Source organism: Oncorhynchus mykiss, chromosome 25 (assembly GCF_057628025.1).
Source record: "Oncorhynchus mykiss isolate SJ-2025 chromosome 25, ASM5762802v1, whole genome shotgun sequence".
In the NCBI taxonomy this organism is placed as follows: Eukaryota; Metazoa; Chordata; class Actinopteri; order Salmoniformes; family Salmonidae; genus Oncorhynchus; species Oncorhynchus mykiss.
Window position 1 is genome coordinate 43,727,526 of NC_143046.1, and position 27,936 is coordinate 43,755,461.

Sequence of the window (27,936 nt, forward strand, 5' to 3'; positions counted from 1 at the left end):
ATTATGAAACTGGACTCCACGGTGGATGCAATGAACTAGTTTTTATTTAAAAAATTACATAAAAAATGTAATGTCTCCAGCCTACTATCTACACAGATTTCAGTGCACTCTCGTCTGAGTGTACCAGTGTACCATAATTACTTTACAAGCGCTCAACACCCGTTGAATATGGCTGGTGTCAGTAAACATCGGGGAAAAAAATTAATTAAATTGTTTCCAGCAGCACATTTACGGTCACCAAGGCTCTGGTTAACACGAAATCTGCCTTACCAGCTCGGCTAGGGAGAGTAAAATGATCAGAGTGGTCTCATTTGTGTCTGGAAGTAGCTAGCCAATGTTAGCTTGGGTGCTTGACTGCCGTTGTAAGGCCAGAACCCTCAAATCAACCCTACTCTTCGGCCCAAACGTCCAGTGTGCACTCCGAGAGCGAAGCGGTCTGAATTTACAAACTGACAATTTTTCTCTGAATGGAAACACCATAATATTTTTTCTTAAAATCAATCCCATATACTATGTTATTACAAAAAAGGTTTTCAATTCTCTGGTAATGCCAATATGGAATACTATCAAATGCTTCTCAAAGATGCCCTCTGGTGGTCAAACTAGCAATAACTTGCAGTAACAGAAGAAATGGATGAGATTTAAATGACGTGCCACAGAATGGGTGTACCGCAGTATGACGCAACTTTTAAAGGAGGAACCACTGTACTTTCACAAGGAATATACCTTTATTATTCCCTGCAAGCCCTACCACTCCTCCCCCATTTGGAGTAAACTAATAAACAACATCACTTAGGCTTCTACCTTCAGTTTATACATATTATACACATTTTACAGACACAATATATTTTACAATAGTTATATGTTGTTTGTTTGTAGTCCGTCCTCTATTTCTGATGTCAATCCAGTATGATTTCTATTTGTAACTGTGCTATTTCACAAAATGTCTGAACCTATTTACATTTTACAGACCCTGTATGTTTTACATTGGTTATCTTGTTGTTATTTGTCCCACCCTTCAGCTCCATTCAACCTCTCCCATCTATCTTAACACCCTCCATTTTGAATTTCTATTTGCTATATATTTTTCAACTTTGCTGTGGTGCTTCACAAAAGTACTGAACCTTTCTATTCTCAAAGCTTCTACAGATTGTAAATTAAAGATTAAAAATGTTGCTAAAATAATTATTATATTATTGATTGATTGACTATGACTTTTCAACCCAGTATTGCTATCGGCAGTGTTAGTTCCAGGTAAATGTTGCAATTTTACAGCAATTCCTGGACCTGTGACCAAAAACGAGCTACGTATGGACAGTACCAAAATAAATGATCTAATGACTCTGCCTCCTCACAGCAAAATCTGCTGTGAAGATTGTATCACCCATATATACCCAAACATTATATTGGTTGCATGAATGTTGTGTAATAATTTAAATAGAAAAATTTGAAGTTTTGAATCCGGCGTTGTTTTGCGTGTCAGTTCATTAACCATGTGCCATGGAATCGGTACATCGAAAATCTCTTCCCAACTATTTTGAAATTTATATGGCACAGCTGTCATTTATTTGGTCCTTAAATGAAATTGGTATATGTTTTTATTATCTCAATTTTATTTAACCATTTATGGTCTTTAATGCAGGGCCGACAGACTCCCCCCCTTCTTCTTGCCTCTTCCATTTTTGTGGTAATGCTACAATTAGTTGTTTGCAATTTGGGGTAGAGTAGACATTTCCATATGTCTGTGTTAGCTCTATGTGTGACATAACTCCACCAGTCCTATTTATGATATAATTTTCAAAATTATACCTTTACATTTTTTTTGAATGAGTTTAACCACAATATTTGTTGTATTATTTGTTCTGTCTTTTCAGGTGGATTAAAAAGAAATTGCAACCAACTTTCTAAGGCTTGTTTAAAAAATAATGATATTTTGGAGATGATTTTGTTTTCAAATAACCGAAAGTGAGCAGTTGTAATCTGAAAAAAGAAAAAGGCCATTCTTGAACATTGGGTGAGACATTTTTACTAATTTACAAGAGAAGAATTTAGGATTTAAGTATAACTTCTGTATGACTGGTGCCTTTAGTGAGATGTCTAATGCTTAATTTTGTCTTGTTGGCCATCCCAAATAAAGTGGAATATTTTTTATAATTTAAAAATCAGGTCACTAGGTGTAGGCAAAACCATAAGCAAATAGGCAAAGTGTGATATGACTAAATAGTTAATCAGGGTGATTTTTTTTCACAAATAGACAGGTATTTTCCTTTCTATGCTAGCAAGATCTTTTTGCTAACTTTCTATAAACATTTATTGGAGTGGAATAATTTCTTTATTTCGGGATTTGTTAACCGAGTATGTCCACATCCCAGTCAGAGCATTTTATTGGTAAAGTACATGGTAATGTAAAAGTTGCATTTTTTGTGATCCAGTACGTACTATAGAACACTTATCATAATTTAGTTTTAATCCAGAGAGGTTAGCAAAAGTATCTAGATCCTCTATGAGGCTGTGAAGGGATTCTAATTGTGGTTTTAAAAGAAAACATGAATCATCAACAATGACACCTTTGTTTTTAAACCACGGATTTCTAATCCCTTAATATTATTGTTTGATCTAATTTTAACAGCTATCATTTCAATGGCAATAATAAATAGATATGCCAATAGTGGACATCCTTGTTTTACTCCTCTTGACAATTTAAAACAGTCTGAGATGTAACCATTATTTACTACTTTAAACCTAGGGTTACCATACATACTGTAACTTTAACCCATTTTATAAGAGATTCTCCAAAATTGAAATATTCTAGGTATTTTTATAGAAACTCCAGTTGTACTTTATCAAAAGCCTTTTCAAAATCACCGTTATGAAAACCAGGCCTGGTTTCCCCAATGTTTCATAGTATTCCAGTACTTGTCTTAAATTATCTCCAATGTGTTCTCCATATAAAAAACCTGTCTCTTTCGATTGAGTAATATGTGACAATACCTTTTAAATTCTATGCGCCAAGAATTTAGCTAGAATATTTGTGTCACAACACTGAAGTGTAATAGGCCTCAAATGTTTTAAATTTACTGGATATTTATATATACCAGTTGGATCCTGTTTCAGTAATAATGATATCAGACCTTGTTGCATGTCCGATAATCTACAGTTTATATAAGATTGGTTAAAACATGGTAATAATGGTACTCTGAGTATATCATATAAAAGTTTTGTATACTTCCACTGGTATGCCATCCAGCCCTGGAGTTTTCCCAGCCTTTAACTCCATCAAGAATATCCTCCTCTGTAATTTGGCCTTCACATTAGTCTTTGATGTTAATTCTACATTATTAATAGGAAAAAATCCATACAATTAGCTTCGGTTAGTGGAGATGGAGGAGACTGAAATGAAAACATATTCTTCTTAAAGTACTTTACTTCCTCTTTCAAAATATAATTTGTTGAATCATGTGTGACAAGTTTCAATAAAAAACATTTGGTAGCATTTCTATGTTGAAGATTGAAAAAAAATTGATGCAATTTTCCCAATATCCCATCCAGTTCGCTTTATTTTTTATAATATATTACACTGGATCTTTCTTGAATAACTTCTATGTGCCTCTACGGTACAGTTTTTATTGCTATCTAACTACTGTTAGTCCTTCAATTTCCTTTGTTAATATGGAATCTCTTGATCTAAATTGCTTTTGTTTTATAGATAGGTACTGAATTGCATGGCCTCTAAAGGCACATTTAAAAGTGTCCCATACAATAAAGGGTTCTGCTGTACCTATGTTATGTCGGAAAATGTCAGTTACAAATTCTTCTGTCCTAGTTATAAACAAGTTATCATCCAGTAGGCTTTGATAAAATTTCCAATATTCTAGCCCATGTGGAAATTCTGTAAGGATTATGAGAATCAATTATGAGATAATCCGACCGCATTCTGTCCCCTATCAACACTTTTTAAACTTTTTGTGCCAGAGAAAATTACATAAGAAAGTAATCAAGACAACTAGCTTAATTAAGCCTCCTCCATGTATATCTCACTAGGTCAGGGTATTAAACCTCCATATATCCACCAATTCCAATATATCCATGACATTCATGATTTCTTTACGTGCCTGAGGGTGATAGTTTGTAGTGTGATTTCCTTTACCATAATAATAGTGTATAATGTTGCTTGTAGAGTTGATAAATTCTGATATATATTTCAAAGAATCTTGGATCTTTCTTCATTATTTGGACCGTATAGGTTAATATGTCATATCTGTTTATTGTCCAAAAACATATTTAAAATAATCCATCTACCTTCATGATCTGTTTTGGACAATGTGTACACATTTGGATCAAAATTACTATTAACTAATATCATCACCCCTTTTGAATTTCTTTGCTCTTGGCAGAAATATACCCCCCCCCCCAGTCATTTTTTCACAAAACTTTATCTAAAACTGTTGAATGAGTTTCCTGTAAACAATAGATATTATATTCCTTCTCTTTGTGCCAGGTACATACTGATCGTCATTTATTATTATCTGCTAAGCCATTACAATTATAACTGGCTATACCTATTTCACCACTTACCATAATGAGACACAAGTTTCAATTCGATTTATCAAAATATATGTTTGTTTTGTACCATTAAAAAGTAACATGATGATTGAGTGTCCATAAAGCTATACCATGATATTTGCATTGCTACTAAGTAAACCTTCAATTGGTCCCCACTATTCCACCCACTAAAACCCCTCCTCATCCCGAGTTGGGTTGTCATTCCAATGCCCAGCAGACCACCCCCGACCCCCCAGATCCCATAGCCCCGGAGAGACTGGGACCCAACCTTTGAAAAGAGCACACAGTGCCACCCACAAAACAGAAGCAGATCAACAGCAGATAAACAGCCAAATGTATTTCCATTGCCCTCACCTCGGTTATATATAAAAATATATATATTCATAAATACATATTTTTAAATCCTGTTTATCTTATTTTCCATAATTAGCTGCAATATTTGTAGTAATGTAGGCAATTTAAGCAAAGGATTTTTACCTCTCACCAGTTTCACCATTACCAAAATTACACTAGGGCAAGCAATTATTATATTTGCAAACAATTATTGTGAATCATCCTATATTGTCCCTAACATATGTTATTCCCTCACAACAGTTGTGGGATACACACACACACACACACACACACACACACACACACACACACACACACACATACACACACACACACACTAATACACACTCATACACACTCATACACACTCAACCCCTTTCCCCCACAACAACCATAGACTCAGAATCTCAACAGTTGCACCATCCCAGAGCCCAACTCAAGGAAGGTCTTGATTTGCAAATGCATATACAGTTGCAGCTGTATGAGAAGGCCTGCAAAACTAAGAATAGAAATGGGGAGATTTGATTAACCATTGTCACGTCCTAGATGATGGTTGTCAGATATATCTCCTTCCTCTGAAACACCCACAACGTGGTCCCCCATAGTGACCATATTCCCAAGCATCTCCATGCAGTCAGACCTTTGATTTTGTGCCACCAGGGCCACAATAATGTGCCCCATCTCTGAATGTCTGAATGTGAACCCCTCCCCATGGGTTACTGCAGCTAGTGTTGCCAGCACTGTCACTGCCTGGGTGGAGGCACCCCACCGGAATCCCCACCAGCTAGGTACAAGTTTGTCAAGGTTCTCATTAGGAGCTATGAGAATTTCCCATCAGGGGGCTTTGGCTTTGCAGGACCAACCTTGCCAAGCAGGCTCAGAATCTTGAGTGGGCGGTGTTGCTCTAGAAGGTCTCTGACCACATTTTGGCTGCATACAGGCCACTTACAGCAGGCCCATAAAACAGATAGGGACTTCTCCTTAGTATCTAGGTCGTTCAGGTGGGTGTCTAGGGCATAGGGTTGTGGACTGTTCCATAAATAAATCCATTAGATGTATATTTTATTTTAAAACGCTGTTCCACTATGATAGAACAATATATAAATAAGTGTATAATTCATTATAAAATGTATATCCCTCATCAGCACAAAATTGAAAGCGCTCTCACATCCCCTGCTCACAGAAATACATGGGTTATGTTTTAATTAGTTATATTTGAAGATAGATAGAAAAGCTATATGTTTTGTTGTTGTGTTATTACAATCCATAACAGGGCTAGAATTGTGTGTTTCATTATTTGCCTCCTCTATGAGAACTTTCTACTTTTTAGAATAGCCATGGAGTAGTATTTGTGTTTCTGAACAACTGGTTATCAATATACAGTTTATCGACCACGAGAGCTACGTGTTTCCCTTTCAATCTATTTTCCTTGAAAATTGGATACAGAACTTTGCGACTTTCTGGAATTTCCTTCGGGAACTGGTCATTCATTCCTATTTTTGTGCCAACAAGTCTTTTACCCAGACCTTTAACCATTATTTTATCTTTAAAGAAAGCAAATTTGGCAACGATTGGGTGATCATACCTCTGTCCTCTCTGTCAGAAACGGTGTACACGTTCAAGTTGGATTTTGTCGATAGCTTCGCGTGGGTTCTTGCCTTCAACTCTTTTATATCCTTACTGACTAGTTCAAGAATACCCAGTTTGTCATTTATTGATTTTAACAGATCGGTTTCGACCTTTACCATTCCCGGTGGTGAAAATATGAAATTGTCTGTGTCTGTAGAAGAGTCACGTTTCATTTTGAAATAGGTTCCCCTTCCCCTGTTATTACCCACCAGATTGTGTAGTGCTAATATTTAGTCTAACTTACCGATATTGAATATTACGTTTTTATCTTAAGGTGGTCTACATAGCTGTGTTCAGTCAATCTTTCAGGCTTGGATCCACTCTTCCTTTTGCAGTCTGTTCACCCAGATAGTTACAGTCTTGTCTCATCGCTGCAACTTCCGTACGGACTCAGGAGAGGCAAAGGTCGAGAGCCGTGCGTCCCCCAAAACACAACCCAACCAAGCCGACCGCATTGATTACACAACAGTTGAAGCTGAAATGTGTGCACAATTTTGAAGAAATTTAAATGACCTGAAGTTGTACATTTTTTACATTAACAGCCCAGCAGTGAAAAAAAAACATTTAGAACACATTTAAATTACCTAAAGTTATGCATTTCTGACAGGTACATCCCAGCAGTGAATTTTTTTTGCCTCTGTAAATCTAATCAGTAACTCCCCTCTCACCATTTATGACTTAACTTCTCTTTCACAACTCAGTCACGACTCAAAAAAACAAACAATTCCTACCAGGGATATTTCTGTATTTCTGGCCTCTACTTCAGTTTGCTCCTCGATTCATGCAGCAATCTCTTCCCCTTGCACTGTATTTCTATCTAGACATTCCAGTATGCTGTGGTGTGTGGTTTCGCCCCATGCTCACAAAAGATAGATCTGCCCTTTACATCTGACCCATGCACATTTTTGACAATTCCTTGGGTAGAGTATTTTGTCCATTATTTGATGCTATCACTTTGTTCTTGTGGGGGTGGACTGGGACTGGGAATTGGTGAAGCCTGCTACTGTATAGAGCTCCATCTCTGTCCGTGTCTTGTGTCGCCATAGGCATAGCCATCACTATAGTGGAGTGGCGGTGGGTCACAACACTGACAATGAATGTGCAGGGGTAAATTGCAATGTGTTCCAAATCCCATGATCCAATAAGGATCAATAGCAAAGGGCTTCCACTCCAGGCCACGACATGCATACAGTGCCATGGAAAGAGAAGGTCCACATTGGTCAATTGACAAAAGACAACATGTTGATTTATTACATTATTGGGTCAGTGGAGACGTAACATGAAATAGGGCTTGTCAACGGTCTGTTTATGACAAGGTTCTATTTTCATTTATCGTAGAAATAATGCACATTGTCGACATTTTGAGTGATTGCGTGACTATCAGATGAGCAGTCAGTTGTGCATCACATCTGTGTACTTTGCAATGTAACCAAATTGCGATGTAACCAAATTGTATTTTTTGCTTGTGAAACGCGCTGGTATGGACAGATGTACTAACTCAATCTGATCTGGTTGATAATAATACTAAATATTATATGCCATTTAGCAGATGATTTTATCCAAAGTGACTTACAGTCAAGCGTGCATACAAAATTGCCATGAATATGGCCTTTGTCTGAGAGCAAAATCTAAAGCTTGAGTGGACCTAAAGGAGGATTTCCCGGCTATGGGAAATTACTAAGACCTATTCTAACAGGTGGAGAGACCTGTTTTGTTCAATCTCCCATGATGCTAATGACACTAAAAACCTGGGGTTCCACTGCATTGCTGTCTAAATGACTGACTTCCAGTGATGCGTACCGAATCCAAGGAGTGGTGGGGCCACTATTCCAAATTGATATGCTTTTTTATCACTGGGCTCGCTAATGAAAAGCAATTAGTAGCATATGTTTGCAATTCAGGCACTGAATAAGGGCTGGGTTTAATTGAAACTAATCTAGTTCAGTGAATTTTGCGCAGAGGCACTGCCAATCAAAGAGTATACAAAATAATAGCCAGCTCCGTTGGCACAAAGACTGCCTGTTGTCAGTGCTTGAGTAAAATGGTTTGAGACTTGCATTAAGGTTGGTCCAGAGACAAGGATGTATTATTTAAAACTGTCAAGCTAATGGTGTCGGCTATAGCTTTAATGTGAGGAAAGAGGGAGTAAAGAAGTATGCGTAATAAACTCCTAGGAGTCCAATGATGCCTATGGAGGGAGAGTGGAGAGAAGAGTTGGCACTGACCCAGACACCCTTTTTCAAGTTGATATACATTTGAGTTGAGTTGAGTTTATTTTATTTTTACAGGGACATTGCACATTAATCAACATTTCAGTAAAAGTGCTGGTTTTAGCCAGCCGGCTAATTTTCAACAGCAGTCCCTGGGCAGGTTATTAAAAACAATTACAATATAGACAATCATTGAGCAGTGAGCACACGCAGAGCAATGTAGGACAAGCAAGACATAGCATACAGACAGAGCAACATAGGACAAGCGAGACAGCACATAGCACATAGAACAAAAAGCAGCAAGACAATGTGCTGTTCAATGCAGTCAGACAATTATTTTGTTCTACAACGCATTACTTTGTCGCACATTTGCTTCCTATGCCCATGAGCAAAATATTATATTGTAAGCCTAAAGATTTTTCTAATGACATAAGAAATTGATTAATGTTTGTGTGTCAAAGAAGTGATGAAAGCTTGACTAACAGGAAAGAGAGACCTCCAAAGACGTTACCAATAGTTACAGGACTGTCAAATGCTGTTGCTGTGCTGATAGTCCACTCACTGCTTCTGATGGGGCTGACAGAAGTCGACACTGCTTCCTTCTCAAACCACAGACTGTCAGCTTATTACATTGTCTCGACACAATATCAACACAGGATGAGCAACTGCCATACACCCTCACCTCCATTATTGAAACGTGAAATATTGGTCCTGTGGTTTTCTGCTAGTAATGAAATATAGCACTCCTTTTGAATTATTACCATGCAATTCCGTCTTTGAGGCTAAACAAAAACTGAGATTCAAGATAGGGAGTTGAATGCACTTTTCCACATTAATAATCATTAGTCACATGGCATGAAATGCCTAATTCTCGCTGTGCATTCATCTGTCTGGGTAATTGCTCATAGAAAGAAGTACAAAATAGAAACGGAAACGATTTAGTGCTGCATGCAAAATTCAGTGACAACTATGTTTTACAGGGTTATTTTCCCACCAAAATGCATTCTGAACAGCTGTTGAGTTATGATGCAATTCTCCTGTTGTATTTGGCAAAAGCACTGTTCAAGGTTTACCCAATCCTACAGTTTTATGACATTCCCAATTGCATTTGAACTGTGGCAGAAATACTGACTTCAACATTTATTCTTTGTCTAAAACTCAATAATAAACTAACTGCATTATAGGAGTCTGATACACAGAAAATATGTGCCATTGTTCTGTGAGGAAGGAGGAAGGGGGAGAGGGAAAGAGAGAGATTAGGAAGAGAGAGATTTGTTAGGTATTCTTGGCGACGCTCCGATATGAATGCAGAGTTCAGACAAGAGGTACGGCTCATTAAAATGTCCCAAACTTGCATCTGAATGATTAGGAAGAGGCTATTGGTTTTTTCTAACAGTGTCCTACTACTGACAGTCTCCTACTGCTCTATCAAGATCAATCACCACTGACATAAAGATACAAGCAATGCAGCTTTGACGGGTGCCACAACCAATAATGTCAGATAGAAGTGGCACAATTTACATTCAACGTCAGGTAATAAATACAGTGTTCATCAGGATATTGTCAATTGTCTGAAGAAAAACCCAGTTGTCAGACCTCAGTGTTAGTGTTGTTATTTTGTCTGCTTAATTGTTGTAGTTGGCAGATTTAACAGGCTTAACAGGAATACTTTTTTTCTACCTTTGCCGGCGCAGGCCAATGTAGGCAAGAATTCTATTAGAAATCCATGAGGGTTGACGGAGGAGTGATGTAAGTCTGAGAGGATGCATAGGAATCCCACAGCCTTTTAAAGTGCACATGGGTAAAGATTAAACTATGGTCATCATTACAGCAGAGGGGGCTGCAGACCATTACAAACAGGACCTAGGAACTGCTGAACTGTTGTGGACGGAATGAAGCCGATATAATGTTGGGAAGGATCCAAATGTTTTTTTAAATTTCTTTGAAGGATAGCTTACTATAGTAGCAGTCGGTATGCTACGGGTGGGTGGAACGTCCCAAGTAAAGATATTCTCAGTCCTGTAAAAAGATACATTTAAGAAAAAATGGCTTCTGAAGTAACAGATTTTTTATAAATCAGATGAGGAACACTCCTGCGCAATTGTTAACTATATATGCTTCAAAATATTAATCTTCGACTTTTCTATTCCCGGACCGTTCTGCTTGTATTAAGAAGGGTTTGTCCACTGAGCGGTAATGTGATGTGTAATAATACTCAATGCTTTTTAAAACATTTATTTTTTCTTTCAATTTACCAGAACATCCCAATTAACCAGGACATCCCAATCAAGTCAAAAAATTCCATAATCATATCTATGTAGGTTTGTTATTCGGTTGCATCAGGATTGGGGGCTTATCCAGTATTTAATCAAGTCAGTGTTGTGGCTTTTCGAGGTATTTGCTTGCGTAGCTGGCCAATGCATGTTTGGTGTCATTATGTTTTCTCATACACGATACAGTACCGGTCAAAAGTTTGGACCTACTGATTCAAAGGATTTTCTTTATTTTTTACTATTTTCTACATTGTAGAATAATAGTGAAGACATCAAAACTATGAAATAACACATATGGAACCATGTAGTATGCAAAAAAGTGTTAAACAAATCAAAATATATTTTATATTTAAGATTCTTTGAAGTAGCCACCCTTTGCATTGATGACAGCTTTGCACACTCTTGGCATTTTCTCAACCAGCTTCATGAAGATTGCTTTTCCAATAGTCTTGAAGGAGTTCCCACATATGTTGAGCATTTGTTGGCTGCTTTTCCTTCACTCTGTGGTCCAACTCATCCCAAAACATCTCACTTGGGTTGAGGTTGGGTGATTGTGGAGGGTAGGTCATTTGATGCAGCACTCCATCACTCTCCTTCTTTCTTCTGTTGAAAAACCAATGATAGTCCCACTAAGCGCAAACCAGATGGGATGGGGTATCCCTGCAGAATGCTATGATAGCCATGTCAAGTGTGCCTTGAATTATAAATGAATCACCAACAGCGTCACCAGCAAAGCACCCCAATAACATCACACCTCCTCCTCCATGCTTCATGGTGGGAACCACACATGCAAAGACCATATGTTTATCTACTCTGCATCTTACAAAGACAGCGGTTGGGACCATACATCTCAAATTTGGGCTCATCAGACCAGAGGACAGATTTCCACCGGTCTATTGTCCATTGCTCGTGTGTCTTGGCCCAAGCAAGTCTCTTTTCTCATTGGTGTCCTTTAGTAGTGGTTTCTTTGCAGCAATTCGACCATGAAGGCCTGATTCACCCAGTCTCCTCTGAACAGTTGATGTTGAGATGTGTCTGTTACTTGAACTCTGTGAAGTTTTTATTTGGGCTGCAATTTGAGGTGCAGTTAACTCTAATGAACTTATCCTCTGCAGCAGAGGTAACTCTTTGTCTTCCTATCCTGTGGCGGTCCTCATGAGAGCCAGTTTCATCATACCGCTTGATGGTTTTTGCGACTGCTCTTGAAGAAACTTTCAAAATTCTTGAAATGTTCTGTATTGACTGACCTTCTGGTCTTAAAGTAATGAAAAGTGTTTCTCTTTGCTTATTTGAGCTGTTCATGCCATAATATAGATATGGTATTTTACCAAATAGGGCTATCTTCTGTATACACCCACTAGCTTCTCACAATTGAAATTAATACCAGGTGAAGCTGGTTGAGAGAATGCCAAGAGTGTGCAAAGCTGTCATCAAGGCAAATCAAATCAAATCAAATGTATTTACATAGCCCTTCTTACATCAGCTGATATCTCAAAGTGCTGTACAGAAACCCAGCCTAAAACCCCAAACAGCAAGCAATGCAGGTGTAGAAGCACGGCGGCTAGGAAAAACTCCCTAGAAAGGCCAAAACCTAGGAAGAAACCTAGAGAGAAACCAGGCTTTGAGGGGTGGCCAGTCCTCTTCTGGCTGTGCCGGGTGGAGATTACAACAGAACATGGCCAAGATGTTCAAATGTTCATAAATGACCAGCATGGTCAAATAATAATAATCACAGTAGTTGTCGAGGGTGCAGCAAGTCAGCACCTCAGGAGTAAATGTCAATTGGTTTTTCATAGCCGATCATTAAGAGTATCTCTACCACTACTGCTGTCTCTAGAGAGTTGAAAACAGCAGGTCAAGGACAGGTAGCACGTCCGGTGAACAGGTCAGGGTTCCATAGCCGCAGGCAGAACAGGTGAAACTGAAGCAGCAGCACGGCCAGGTGGACTCGGGACAGCAAGGAGTCATCATGCCAGGTAGTCCTGAGGTATGGTCCTAGTGCTCAGGTCCTCCGAGAGAGAAAGAAAGAGGGAAAGAGAGAGAGAGAATTAGAGAGAACATACTTAAATTGACACAGGACACCGGATAAAACAGGAGAAGTACTCCAGATATAACAAACTGACCCTAGCCCCCCGAAACATAAACTATTGCAGCATAAATACTGGAGGCTGAGACAGGAGGAGTCAGGAGACACTGTGGCCCCATCCGATGACACCCCCGGACAGGGCCAAACAGGAAGGATATAACCCCACCCACTTTGCCAAAGCACAGCCCCCACACCACTAGAGGGATATCTTCAACCACCAACTTACCATCCTGAGACAAGGCCGAGTATAGCCCACAAACAATCTCCGCCACGGCACAACCTAAAGGGAGGGCGCCAACCCAGACAGGAAGATCACGTCAGTGACTCAAAGTGACGCATCCCTCCTAGGGACGACATGAAAGAGCACCAGTCAGTGACCCCCCCCCCCTCCCCGTAATAAGGTTAGAGGCAGAGAATCCCAGTGGAGAGAGGGGAACCGGCCAGGCGGAGACAGCAAGGGCGGTTTGTTGCTCCAGAGCCTTTCCGTTCACCTTCACACTCATGGGCCAGACTACACTCAATCATATGACCCACTGAAGAGATGAGTCTTCAGTAAAGACTTAAAGGTTGAGACCGAGTCTACGTCTCTCACATGGGTAGGCAGACCATTCCATAAAAATTGGGCTTTATTGGAGAAAGCTCTGCCTCCAGCTGTGTGCTTAGAAATTCTAGGGACAATTAGGAGGCCTGCGTCTTGTTACCACAGCGTACGTGTAGGTATGTACGGCAGGACCAAATCGGAAAGATAAGTAGGAGCAAGCCCTTGTAATGTTTTGTAGGTTAGCAGTAAAACCTTGAAATCAGCCCTTGCCTTAACAGGAAGACAGTGTAAGGAGGCTAGCGCTGGAGTAATATGATCAAATTTTTTGGTTCTAGTCAGGATTCTAGCAGGCGTATTTAGCACTAACTGAAGTTTATTTAGTGCTTTATCCGGGTAGCCGGAAAGTAGACCATTGCAGTAGTCTAACCTAGAAGTAACAAAAGCATGGATACATTTTTATGCATCATTTTTTTAAAGAAAATGTCTGATTTTTGCAATGTTACGTAGATGGAAAAAAGCTGTCCTTGAAACAGTCTTGATATGTTCGTCAAAAGAGAGATCAGGGTCCAGAGTAACCCTGAGGTCCTTCACAGTTTTATTTGAGACGACTGTGCAACCATCAATATTAATTGTCAGATTCAACAGAAGATCTCTTTGTTTCTTGGGACCTAGAACAAGCATCTCCATTTTGTCTGAGTTTAAAAGTAGAAAGCTTGCAGCCATCCACTTCCTTATGTCTGAAACACAGGCTTCTAGCGAGGGCAATTTTGTACAGTTGTGTGTCATCCGCTTAGCAGTGAAAGTTAACATTATGTTTTCGAATGACATCCCCAAGAGGTAAAATATATAGTGAAAACAATAGTGGTCCTAAAACGGAACCTTGAGGAACACCGAAATGTACAGTTGATTTGTCTGAGGACAAACCATTCACAGAGAAAAACTGATATCTTTCCGACAGATAAGATCTAAACCAGGCCAGAACTTGTCCGTGTAGACCACAAAAGAATGTGGTGTTCGATGGTATCAAAAGCAGCACTAGGTCTAGGAGCACGAGGACAGGTCATTTACCACCTTCACAAGTGCAGTCTCAGTGCTATCATGGGGTCTAAAACCAGACTGAAGCATTTTGTATACATTGTTTGTCTTCAGGAAGGCAGTGAGTTGCTGCGCAACAGCTTTTTCTAAAAAAAAATTGAAAGGAATGGTGGATTCGTTATAGGCCGATTTAGTTTTTTAAGTATTTTCTCTGTCAAGGTTTGGCTTTTTCTAGAGAGGCTTTTTAGTGAGTTTGCCACTTTTAGTGAGTTTGGTACACATCCGGTGGATAGAGAGCCGTTTAGAGTGGCTCTTTGAAGAATCTAAAATCTAAATATATTTAGATTTGTTTTACACTTTTTTGGTTACTACATGATTCCATATGTGTTATTTCATAGTTTTGATGTCTTCACTATTATTCTACAATGTAGAAAATAGTAAAAATAATGAGAAACCCTTCAACGTGTCAATACTTTTGACTGGTACTGTATTAACAAAAGTATGTGGACACCCCTTCAAATTAGTGGATTTGACGAAATGAGCACACAGCAATGCAGTCTCCATAGACAAACATTGGCAGTAGAACGGCCTTATAGATGTGCTCAGTGACTTTCAACGTGGCACCGTCATAGGATGCCACCTTTCCAACAAGTCAGTTCGTCAAATATCTGCCCTGCTAGAGCTGTTTCTGTCAACTGTAAGTGCTGTTATTGTGATGTGGAAACATCTAGGAGCAGCAAAGGCTCACACAAGCTCAAGGAACGGGACCGCCAACTGCTGAAGCATGTAAATATTGTCTGTCCTCGGTTGCAACACTTACTACCAAGTTCCAAACTGCCTCTGCAAGCAACGTCAGCACAAGAACTGTTCGTCGGGAGCTTCATGAAATGGGTTTCCATGGCCGAGCAGCCGCACGCACACAAGCCTAAGATCACCATGCGCAATTCCAATTGTCGGCTGGAGTGGTGTAAAGCTTGCCGCCAATGGACTCTGGAGCAGTGGAAACATGTTTTCTGGGGTGATGAATCACACTTCACCATCTGGCAGTCCGACTGATGAATCTGGGTTTTGCCGGATGCCAGGAGAACGCAACCTTCCCCATTGCATAGTGTCAACTGTAAAGTTTGGTGAAGGAGGAATAATTGTCTGGCTCCTTAGTTCCAGAACAGGGAAATATTAACTTTACACCCTACATTTACATTCTAGATGATTCTGTGCTTCCAACTTTGTGGTAACAGTTTGGGGAAGGCCCTTTCCTGTTTCAGCATGACAATGTCCCTGTGCACAAAGCGAGGTCCATACAAAAATGGTTTGTAGAGATCGGTGTGGAAGAACTTGACTGACGTGCAACCCTCAATCCCATCGAAACATCTTTGAAACGAAGACTGCGAGCCATGCCTAGTCGTCCAATATCAGTGCTCGACCTCACTAATGCGTGTGGCTGAATGGAAGTCCCAGCAGCAATGTTCCAACATCTTGTGGAAAGCCTCCCCAGAAGAGTGGAGACTGTTATAGCAGCAACAGGGGGACCAACTCCATATTAATTACAGGTTTTGAACACTAGTCGGTCACAACCATGTGTGCTTGAAAGCTTCAAAGAGTCTCAGCAGCAGCAGACAAGTACAGTTCAGAGACTTTGTGATCCGTCTGTTTGGATATTCACGACCCAGGTTACACAGGCCAGACAGCACACAGGGAGCCTCAGGGAGGGAATTGGGGTGGGATAGCCGTCCATACTTCACAGGAGGGATCCCGGGTCATGACCGATCCTCTAACAATTGCATCAAAAGCATGGGGAGAAATCAGCGGCACGCCAGCCAGGAGAGATCCATCACACAAGCCAGGGCCTGTGGGCTCCGAAACCGCTCTCTCCCCCTCTATTCTCTCTTTGGCCTGTCGTGCCTGTCAGTGGCAGACTGCAAGCCATGCTGGAGCCGGAATCAAAAGCCTTCCTCCCCTGGTGTGACATTCACAGCATTTCAATTGAGCCATCAATCTGTCAAGCCCCACTTCTGCTAAACCAGGCAGGAGTACACAGTGAGAGAGGAGGTGGGGTTGGCTGTGGAGGTACATTGCAGCCTCGCTGTAGTTACCCGCTGGGCACAAACTGGCTGAATCAACATTGTTTTAATGTAATTTGTCAACGTATTGTGACATGGAATCTATATGTGAAATAGATTGGATTTTAAAAAGTAATCAACCAGTACTGTTTTCCTCTCATTTCGGCCAGCGTTGTAAACATTGAAATTAGGGTCTGAAAACAAGGCTCCTTAAATTTTATCAGCATAACGAATGCGCGACTCGGGTTGGGAAAATTCTAACTTCCGCGACGCATACAAAGCCATCCCTCGCCCTCCTTTCGGCAAATCTGACCACGACTACATTTTGTAGCTCCCAGCCTATAGACAGAAACTTAAACAGGAAACACCCGTGATCAAGTCTGTTCAACGCTGGTCCGTTCAATCTGATTCCACGCTTCAAGATTGCTTCGATCACATGTACTGGGATATGTTCCGGATAGCGTCGACGTATACGCTGATTCGGTGAGTGAGTTTATTAGCAAGTGCATTGGTGATGTTGTACCAACCGCGACTATTAAAACCTTCCCCAACCAGAAACTGTGGATTGATGGCAGCATTTGCGCAAAACTGAAAGCGCAAACCACTGCTTTTAATCACGGCAAGGCGACCCGGAAACATGACGGAATACAAACAGTGTAGCTATTCCCTCCGCAAGGCAATCAAACAAGCTAAGCGTCAGTATAGAGACAAAGTAGAGTTGCAATTCAATGGCTCAGACACGAGAGAAATGTGGCAGGGTCTACAGTCAATCACGGACTACAAAAAGAAAACCAGCCCCGCCGCGGACCCCGATGTCTTGCTCCCAGGTAAATTAAACAACTTCTTCGCTCGCTTTGAAGACAATACAGTGCCACCGACACGGCCCGTTACCAAAACCTGCGGGCTCTCCTTCACACAGCCAACTTGAGGAAAACATTTAAACGTGTTAACCCTCACAATGCTGCAGGCCCAGACTGCATCCCTAGCCACGTCCTCAGAGCATGTGCAGACCAGCTAGCTGGTGTGTTTACAGACATATTAAAGACTCACTCCAATTTATTTACCGCCCTAATAGGTCCACAGACGACGCAATCACACTGCCCACTGCCCTAACCCATCTGGATAAGAGGAATACCTATGTAAGAAAGCTGTTCATCGACTACAGCTTAGCATTTAACACCACAGTACCCTCCAAACTCGTCATTAATTTCGAGACCCTGGGTCTTGACCCCTCCCTGTGCAACTGGGTCCTGGACTTTCTGATGGGCCACCCCCAGGTGGTGAGGGTAGGAAACAACATCTCCAACTCGCTGATCCTCAATACTGGGGCCCCACAAGGGTGCATTCTCAGCCCTCTCCTGTACTCCATGTTCACCCGTGACTGCGCGGCCATGCAAGCCTCCAACTCAATCATCAAGTTTGCAGACGACACTACAGTGGTAGGCTTGATTACCAACAACGACGAGAGGGACTACAGGGAGGAGGTGACGGCCCTCGGAGTGTGGTGTCAGGAAAACAACTCAACGTCACACTCAACGTCAACAAAACAAAAGAGATGATCTTGCAGAAGGAGCACCCCCTTATCCACATCGACGGGACATTAGTGGAGAAGGAGGAAAGTTTTAAGTTCCTCGGCTTACACATCACGGACAAACAGAAATGGTCCACCCACACAGACAGCGTGGTGAAGAAGGCAGCGCCTCTTCAACCTCAGGAGGCTGAAGAAATTCAGCTTGTCACCAAAAACACTCACAGACTTTTACAGATGCACAATCGAGAGTATCCTGTCGGGCTGTATCACCGCCTGGTACGGCAACTGCTCCGCCCACAACCGCAAGGCTCTCCAGAGGGTAGTGAGGTCTGCACAACACATCACCGGGGGAAAACTATCTTCCCTCCAAGACGCCTACACCACCCGAGCCACTGCCTGTTCACCCCATTATCATCCAGAAGGCTAGGTCAGTACAGTTGCATCAAAGCTGGGACCGAGAGACTGAAAAGCAGCTTCTATCTCAAGGCCATCAGACTGTTAAACAGCCATCACTAACATTGAGTGGCTGCTGCCAACATACTGACTCAAATCTCTAGCAACTTTAAGTCAATGTATTTAAGTTGAAGTTTAAATCAAATCAAATCAAATTTGATTTGGTCACATACACATGGTTAGCAGATGTTAATGTGAGTGTAGCAAAATGCTTGTGCTTCTAGTTCCGACCATGCAGTAATATCTAACAAGTAATCTAACAATTTCACAACAACTACCTTATACACACAAGTGTAAAGGAATGAATAAGAATATGTACATGTAAATATATGGATGAGCGATGGCCGAACGGCATAGGCAAGATGCAGTAGATGGTATAGAGTACAGTATATACATATGAGATGAGTAATGTTGGGTATGTAAACATTATATAAAGTGGCATTGTTTAAAGTGACTAGTGATACATTTATTACATCCCATTTTTTATTATTAACCCGACTAACAGGTTGAAGGTAAATGAAAGTAAATGCTGAGTGAGGTTGGGTTGATGTAGGCCTCATTGACATCTGATTTGCCAAAAGGAAACCATCATTTCAACGTGAAGCTAGTTATACATACCATTATTCGTCCATGGTTGATTGGATCTTTGGAAGTTTAAAAGTAGTTGCCATTAGCCTTATAAATAGGATACTGTACCAAAATCATGTTTTTCATAATATACAGTGCCTTCAGAAAGTATTCACACACCTTCACTTTTTCCACATTTTGTTGTGTTACAGGCTGAATTAAAAAATGATAACATTGTTGTCACTGGCCTACACACATGATGCCAAAGGGAATAATGTTCCTCAAATCTGAAACCCCTTTGTTAAGGCAAGCCTAAATAGGTTCAGGAGTTAAAATGTGCTTAGCAAGTCACATAATAAGTTGCATGGATTCCCTCTGTGTGCAATCGTGTTTAACATTATTTTTGAATGAATACCTCATCTCTGTTCCTCACACATACAAGGTCCTTCAGTCGAGCAGTGAACTTCAAATACAGATTAAACCACATAGAGAAATGCCTCGCAAAGAAGGGCACCAATTGGTAGATTAGTAATAAAAAAATAAAATAAAGCAGACACTGAATAATTGTTTTATTATTTAACCTTTATTTAATTAGGCAAGTCAGTTAAGAACAAATTCTTACTCACAGTGACGGCCTACCAAAAGGCAAATGGCGTCCTGCTGGGACGGAGGATTAAAAATCAAAAATGTAATAACAATATAAGACAAAACACACATCACGACAAGAGAGACACCACAACACTACATAAAGAGACCTAAGACAACAACATAGCATGGCAGCAACACATGAAAACACAGCATGGCAGCGACACAACATGGCAGCAGCACAACATGGTAGCAGCACAAAACACGCTACAACAATACGGGAAGCAGCCACAACTGTCAGTAAGAGTGTTTATGACCGAGTCTTTGAATGAAGATGGAGATAAAACGGTCCAGTTTGAGTGTTTTTTTTGCAGCTCGTTCCAGTGGAGCATGGTGAAGTTATTAATTACACTTTGGATGGTGTACACCCTACAAAGATACAGGTACAGTATCCTTACTAACTCAGTTTCCAGTAAGGAAGGAAACCGCTCAGGGATTTCACCATGAGGCCAAATGTGACTTTAAAGCAGTGACAGAGTTTAATGGCTGCGATAGGAGAGAACTGAAGACGGATGAACACATTGTAATTACTCCACAGTACTAACCTAATTGACAGAGTATAGCAGTGGCTGCATAATGGGGGCTGCATCATGTTATGGGTATGCTTGTAATCATTAAGGACTGGGAAGTTTTTCAGGATAAAAAATAAACGGAATGGAGCTAAGGACAGGAAAAATCCCAGAGGAAAACCTGGTTTAATTCACCTTTCAGCAGGACAATAACCTAAAATGCAAGGCAAAATCTACACAGAACAATGTTTCTGAGTAGTCGAGTTACAGTTTTGACTTAAATTTACTTCAAAATCTATGGCAAGACCTGAAAATGGTTGTATAGCAATGATCAACAATTTGACAGAGCTTGAAGAATTTTGAAAATAATAATGGGCATGTGTTGCACAATCCAGGTGTGGAATACTCTTACCCAGAAAGACTCACAGCTCTAATCGCTGCCTAAGGTGCTTCTACAAGGGTGTGAGTACTTATGTAAATGAGATATTTCCGTATTTCATGTTTATTTTTTTGCTAAAACTGTTTTCACTTCGTGATTATGGGGTATTTTGTGTAGATGGGTGAGAGAACAATACATTTAATCAATTTAATCAATAAATTCAGGCTGTAACACAACAAAATGTGGAAAAAGTCAAGGGGTAAGAATACTTTCTGAAGGCACTGCAATAAAGCTTGATTTGATTTAGTCCTTCTCTTCAAATTAGATTTGTGGTTGAGATGGAGAAGTGAATACAACATAACTTGTAGATTACATTTGAAATCAACCAACCATCCTTCATATGGGTCTTTCTATGAATAATGAGGCCAATGTGTGAAATTGGGATCAACATTTCTAAATGGTTTGAAACTAAAATAAAAAGGATGTACATGCACATGTACTTAGAGGAATAAAAGTTAATATATGCAAATTGGCCCAAAACTCAATGTATTCAAGGACTTTCAGGGACTTTTTCAAGCATTTCATTGTAATTTTCAATAATATTGAGGTAAAAAAAAGGTAGGCCATTACCAATTTCAGAATAATACATTTTTTAGGCCATGCATTGATATCAAAATGATTATTACATTGTAAAATATGTGGGTATAATGTGGACATTGCCTTACTAAACAGATTGGATGCGTGCATGGCAATTGTTCTGTAGCCTAAGTGTCCCGAAGCAGAGACACATAATAAAGCCAACAACGTTAGCATTAATCTCACCATTTTAATCTCACCATCGCAGTTTTTATAATGATAAAGTAACCAAAAACCAGGTTCCTTTTTTATTGGAAAGATTTGAAAGCCAAGATGAAGCCAACAAATGTTGTCATCCTCATAATAACTGCACATAGTTTTACCGCAACAGGGTAGTGCAACACTCTTCAATTGAAGCGCAGGAAACAATCGAAAACAAAATTAAATCACGGAAAAATTATAAGGAAGCAGGAAGACTTTGAAATTGTTAACAATAATTACAACTACGTTTCAAGCACAAAATTTAGGAAATGTCTGATTTTCAAGGTAGGCCTATTTCAGTAATTTAATTTCTGAGCTCCATATTCATGGAGGCTACTTCAAGCCCCTTGTATTGTTTAAAATTGTATATATCATGTTATTTTATTACCAGATAATTTTGTGAAAAAGCCCACTAGGCTATGTAATCTGTTGTCATTATATCCAGAATAATTAATAGGAATAGCGTTGGGTGTTGCACAATAGTCTATCCTACACAATTGTGCACAGTAGACTAGGTGTCCAATCCGAGGTACAAAAACATATGGAAACGTGAACATATTACCTTAATACTTTCTCTGATAAAACGAATGAGACCCTGTTGTAAATCAAGCAGACAACAACAGATGATCAACATCAATTCTCTAGGGATACTAGATTGAATGTGGATACAGGCACAACCCAGCTAGCACAGTGGATCTGGGCCGATTCCGGCTGAGAGTCAGGGCACTCGGCTGAGAGTCAGACTCGGCTGACATCATGTGGCCCGATTCTGGGCCGCCTTCGGCAGTATTACTTATGGCTAGGATGTGGGATTGAGCTCGGGCCGATTCCAGTGTGAGTTATCTGGCCCAAATGTATTACTTGGGGCTCGGGCCGATTGGGGCTACTCTCTGGCAGATGATTACACTGGCTGCTCTATGTAATTAACATTTCATGATTGATTTTTCCATATTTTCTCATTATTTTTGTGTTCAAAAAATACAATTAACATTTAAATGAAATTCTTTAAGAGTCCTGTGTAGTATTTTATTATTTTGAAACTTTGTGCAAGTCAATTGATAAGCATTAAAAACTTTGTGGATGGAGCCTGCCGAGTGGCAGAGCAGTCTAAGACACTGCATCGCAGTGCAAACTGCATTGATACCTGCGCGACCGGTAGACTCATGAGGCGAAGCACAATTGGCCCAGCGTCATCCAAGTTAGGGGAGGGTTTGGCCGGCCGGGATGTCCTTTTCCCATCGTGTAGTAGTGAGAAAATAGTGAGAAAATGTTGGAAACATGAACTTGCTTGACAATGCTGTAGGTCATGTAACTGTTTGTTACATGCAATATGCTTTGGGGACTTTACTGGACAGAGGTTGATCTCTGGTTTTGTGATGAAACAAAGATGTGGCTGAATTTATTCTGCCACTGTGTCTTCTTATTGTCTTGGCCTTAGGCCTACATTATTTATCAATTCATATGAACTAACAGGTTATGGAGCAAACTATGCAATTATCACAACACATACTGTTGTAATATGGCTTTTCTCTGGCTTGTCTTCCGCAGTGATTTTACCCACGCACCGCTATTGTGTAAGGAAAGTTAGAGTAGTGGTATTCTACCGTTTTCAGCTGTGACCTCTGTCTCCTAACAATGCAGCAAAATGTCAAACCAAAAAAATGCAAGAAAAAAAAGAATACAAGAAATCAAGAACGGCGGAATGAACCTGCCAACCTATACACAATTTGTATACAGTAAGATCAGCTAAGAATTATATGTATAGCAGTAGATTTATTAGAGTCAGCTATGTCAAGAATCCAGTGTAGAAATACATATGCAGTGTGTATAAACAGTGAACCACAGTGACCGGTGGTTCATTGTCTCTATAGAATGGGACAGCAGCTTTTACTGTGTGTGTGAGTGTGTCTGTGAGTGTGTGTGTATGTGCGTGTGTTTGTGAGTATGAGGTGTGTGTGTGTGATAACTTGTGTGTGTGTTTTGTGTGAGTGAGTGTGCATCACCTGGTAGACTGCTAGTGATGGCTATTCAATAGTCTGATGGCCTGGTAATAGAAGTTGTTTTTTAGTCTCTCGGTCTTAGCACCTGTACTGTCTCCGTCTGTCGGACGGTCGCCGAGTGAACAGTCCATGGCTCAGGTGGCAGAGGTCTTTAATGTCCTTCTTGGCCTTCCGTTGACACCGGTTGCTGCAGGCAGCGTGCCCCCAGTAATGTGTTGGGCACCACCCTCTGGAGAGTCGTGCGGTTGAGGGCAGAGAAATATATTTACTTGTGTAATTTAACACAATTTCAGTGCATACATAGTTCTGATAATTATGTTGAACTTTTACTGAACAAAAATATTTAAAGTGTTGGTCCCATGTTTCATGATCTGAAATATAAGATCCCCAAAATGTTCCATAAGCAACAAAAACATTATTTCTCTAAAATGTTTGCACAAATTTTGAGCATTTCTCCTTTGCCAAGATAATCCATCCACCTGACAGGTGGCATATCAAGAAGCTGATTAAACAGCATGATCATTACACAGTTGCACATTGTGCTGCAGACAATAAAAAGCCATTCTAAAATGTGCAATTCTGTCACACAAAACAATGCCACAGATGTGTCAAGTTTTAAAGGGAGCGTGCAATTGGCTAAATAGCGTTTCAGCCGGTGACGTCACTTGCTCTGAGACCTTGAAGTAGTAGTTCCCCTTGCTCTGCAAGGGCCGTGGCTTTTGTGGAGCGATGGGTAACGATGCTTCGTGGGTGACTGTTGTTGATGTGTGCAGAGGGTCCCTGGTTCGCGCCCGGGTATGGGCGAGGGGACGGTCTAAAGTTATACTGTTACATGGGCATGCGGTTTGCGGTTTGCTGATGTCAATGTTGTGAACCGAGTGCCCCCATGGTAGCGGTGGGATTATGGTATGGGCAGGCATAAGCTACGGACATCGAACACATTTGCATTCTATCGATGGCAATTATAATGGACTGAAATACCGTGACGATATCCTGAGATCCATTTCTTTTAAGGTGTCTATGATCAATTCTCAAACATGTGAAATCTATAGATTAGTGCCGAATAACTGTATTATAATTGACTGATATGAACTGTAAATCAGTGAAATCTTAGAAATTGTTGCATCTTGCGTTTGTATTTTACTTCAGTATAGATTGATGTAACATCCTGTTAGTCAAGTTAAGTCCACATATTTAAGTTGAAGTATTACCCTAATTTCAATGTTTGAAACGTTGGTTGAAGTGAGATGACAACAGTACTGGTTGATTTATTTTTTCAAATCCAATTTATTTTCCATGTTGATTCGACGTCACAATATGTTGACAAATTACGTTGAAACAACCAGTGTGTTCCCAGTGGGTAGGTTCTATTAAACACAATATGTCCCGAACATCATGTGAAATTAGATGGGTTTTCGGGGGTGGCTGTGCAAAAGTCATTTAAATCCTTGTTGTTCTCTCCCTATGTATTCCACTGATACCGGTCAAAGTTTCTTGTTTTCTAACTATTGCTTCTTCCTCCCTCGCTTTCTCTCCTCTCCTCTCTTTCTTTGTCTTTGTTTTTCTTCAGACTGGGCTCCTGTAAAGAGGAGATAAAGTCCCCCAGTAGGACAGTCCCCTCCTCGCAGTCGCCGTCTGACTTCCTGGACAAGCTCATGGGGAAAAGGTCTGGCTATGACGCTCGCATCAGACCCAACTTCAAAGGTACGTCAAAAAGTATGTTCAGAAGTAGGCCACAGCTCCCATAAAAAATACTGAAACTTCACTAAATTAATGCAAGCAGACAGCCACCGGTAAAAAAAAAAGTAAGACAGGACTTACCTGTAGGAATGGATAGGAAGCTTGGAACTGCACATTCCATGTGGTTGCCGAACTTCGAATTCCATATACCAATGTGATGCATTTTTTGTTAGCCTAGTTCTCTGTTGAAAAGTTAAACAAAGTGATTCATGCCTAGTTTTTCAACTTGTAAAGCGACAGGAGAGACACAGTATTCCGTACTAGAGAGCCACTGGAATCAGTACACACTACTACAGCAGTCGTTCCCCACCATAACCCATCTACAATAGTGTCGTACACATTTCATACTTGCTCAACATCATAGAGGTGACAACAAGACACTCTCCACTTCTTGCACATACAAAAACCAGTGTCATTCAAATATTTAAAAATAATCTTTCTGAAACCTTTTTACAGCAGGTCAAAACAGTGAAAGGATTATTCCATATACGGAGTGATGGATTTTATTTTGGTTCTTTTTCAGGTCCGCCTGTGAATGTCACCTGCAATATCTTCATCAACAGCTTTGGGTCCATCACAGAAACGACTATGGTGAGAAAACACGTCTGAGAAAAGTCAAATGAGTTCATTGAATTTCCGTAGTCAATTAACATCCTGGAATTGGAATCCATTCATTTTCAAGCTTAATCATTGAATATGTTGCCGACTACTGCTGTCCGGAACAGGTCTCTCTTGCAAAAGAGATTCATCTCAGACACAAACCTATAAAAAAGAAAGGTGAAATGAAATGTTGAAATGAATATACACATTAAACAAAATACCATAATTATCCAGGAATCATGATAACCCTAAGCCAGTCTCGTTTTTCAGTATAATCATGAATTACCTTGATAAGGATCATATTTGAGCAGGTTTACACTAGCTAAATCCCAGAATTTACAAAAGAGAAATCTGAACGCTCTCCTCCAGTTAATATGATACCTGTTCATTCCTAACCTTTGGCCTGCTCAGTATTGGAGCAATTCCCTCACCTCTCTCCCTTTATTTCCTCGAGCCTATCAGAGCAATCTTCAGAGAACAGTGGGTCAGTGATGTTCTGATAATGAACAGTCCACTCTGCAATTAAAATGAAGAATTGGGGAAAGTGCTTGGTCAGTAGATTGTAGCAGTGAGCTGTTAAAAGATATTTGGGCCCTGAGGGCTTGACCCCAGGTTAGTTCAGCGTGGACAGAGAGGACACTAATGATGTCACTGGATGCTGTGGCCCAGTGTTTGTTGTGCTGTCCTTAGTGTATTTGTGATACCTCATGGGAACGGAGACAGACAGTTGAAAACTGCCAGGGAAGAACACAGCCACAGAGTCTCTCATTACCATGAGCATTTACTAGAATTATTTACTTGAATAACTACCGTGACTAAATGAGGACGTACTTTTTGTCGACCCAATTTCAAAACAGCTGTTAATTTTGCTTCCCACAAAGCTGATATTTGTCATTTCAACAGGCACTGAACAATACTTGGATTAAGCCAGAATCTGGTACCTCAACCTGCACTAAAGATAACTGCTAAAATAAAGGAAACACTTGAGTAAATGAGGGGTACAACGTATATTGAAAGCAGGTGCTTCCACACAGGTGTGGTTCCTGAGATAATTAAGCAATTAACATCCCATGCTAACAAGTCTGCTACAGTACACACGTTGCCACCAGCATTGTGTCAATGTGACGTTTTACCTGCTACACCAAAAACCTATTGAAATCTACATTTTTTCCCTCATTATTTTCATTCACAAGGTAGAATGAACACGCGCATCAGCCCTCAAGAATTGAACCTCGGCGATTCTTGAGTTTGGATGCTGCCATTGGACGTGATGCAATGCGGGCAGTGTAGACACTCTAATGTACTCGTCCTCTTGCTCAGTTGTGCACCAAGGCCTCTCTCTCCTCTTTCTATTCTGGTTAGAGTCAGTTTGTGCTGTTCTGTGAAGGGAGTAGTACACAGCATAGTACGAGATCTTCATTTTCTTGGCAATATCTCGCATGGAATAGCCTTCATTTCTCAGAACAAGAATAGACTGACGAGTTTCAGAAGTAAGTTCTTTGTTTCTGGCCATTTTAAGCCTGTAATCGAACCCACAAATGCTGATGCTCTAACTAGTCTAAAGGCCAGTTTTATTGCTTCTTTAATCAGAACAACATTTTTCAGCTGTGCTAACATAATTGCAAAAGGATTTTCGAATGATCAATTAGCCTTTCAAAATGATCAACTTGGATTAGCTAACACAACGTGTCATTGGAACGCAGGAGTGATGGTTGCTGATTATGTGCCTCTGCTATGTAGATATTCCATAAACAATCAGCTGTTTCCAGCTACAATAGTCATTTACAAGATTAACAATGTCTACACTGTATTTCAAATCAAATCAAATTTGATTGATCACATACACATGGTTAGCAGATGTTAATGCGAGCGTAGTGAAATGCTTGTGCTTCTAGTTCTGTCCATGCAGTATCTAACAAGTAATCTAACAATTTCACAACAACTA

The 27,936-nt window shown here is 40.3% G+C and overlaps 1 protein-coding gene across 2 annotated transcripts in view; it reads left to right on the top strand.

Annotated features, from left to right (window-relative positions):
• LOC110505193 (glycine receptor subunit alpha-4-like) overlaps nucleotides 1-27,936 on the top strand; it is a 116,507-nt gene that overhangs the window by 56,563 nt on the left and 32,008 nt on the right. For both annotated transcript variants that reach the window (XM_090219971.1, XM_021584243.3), the window contains exons 2-3: nucleotides 25,222-25,355; nucleotides 25,915-25,982. In XM_090219971.1, coding sequence (XP_090076097.1) covers nucleotides 25,222-25,355; nucleotides 25,915-25,982 — 202 coding nt within the window. The remainder of the gene's footprint in view (nucleotides 1-25,221; nucleotides 25,356-25,914; nucleotides 25,983-27,936) is intronic.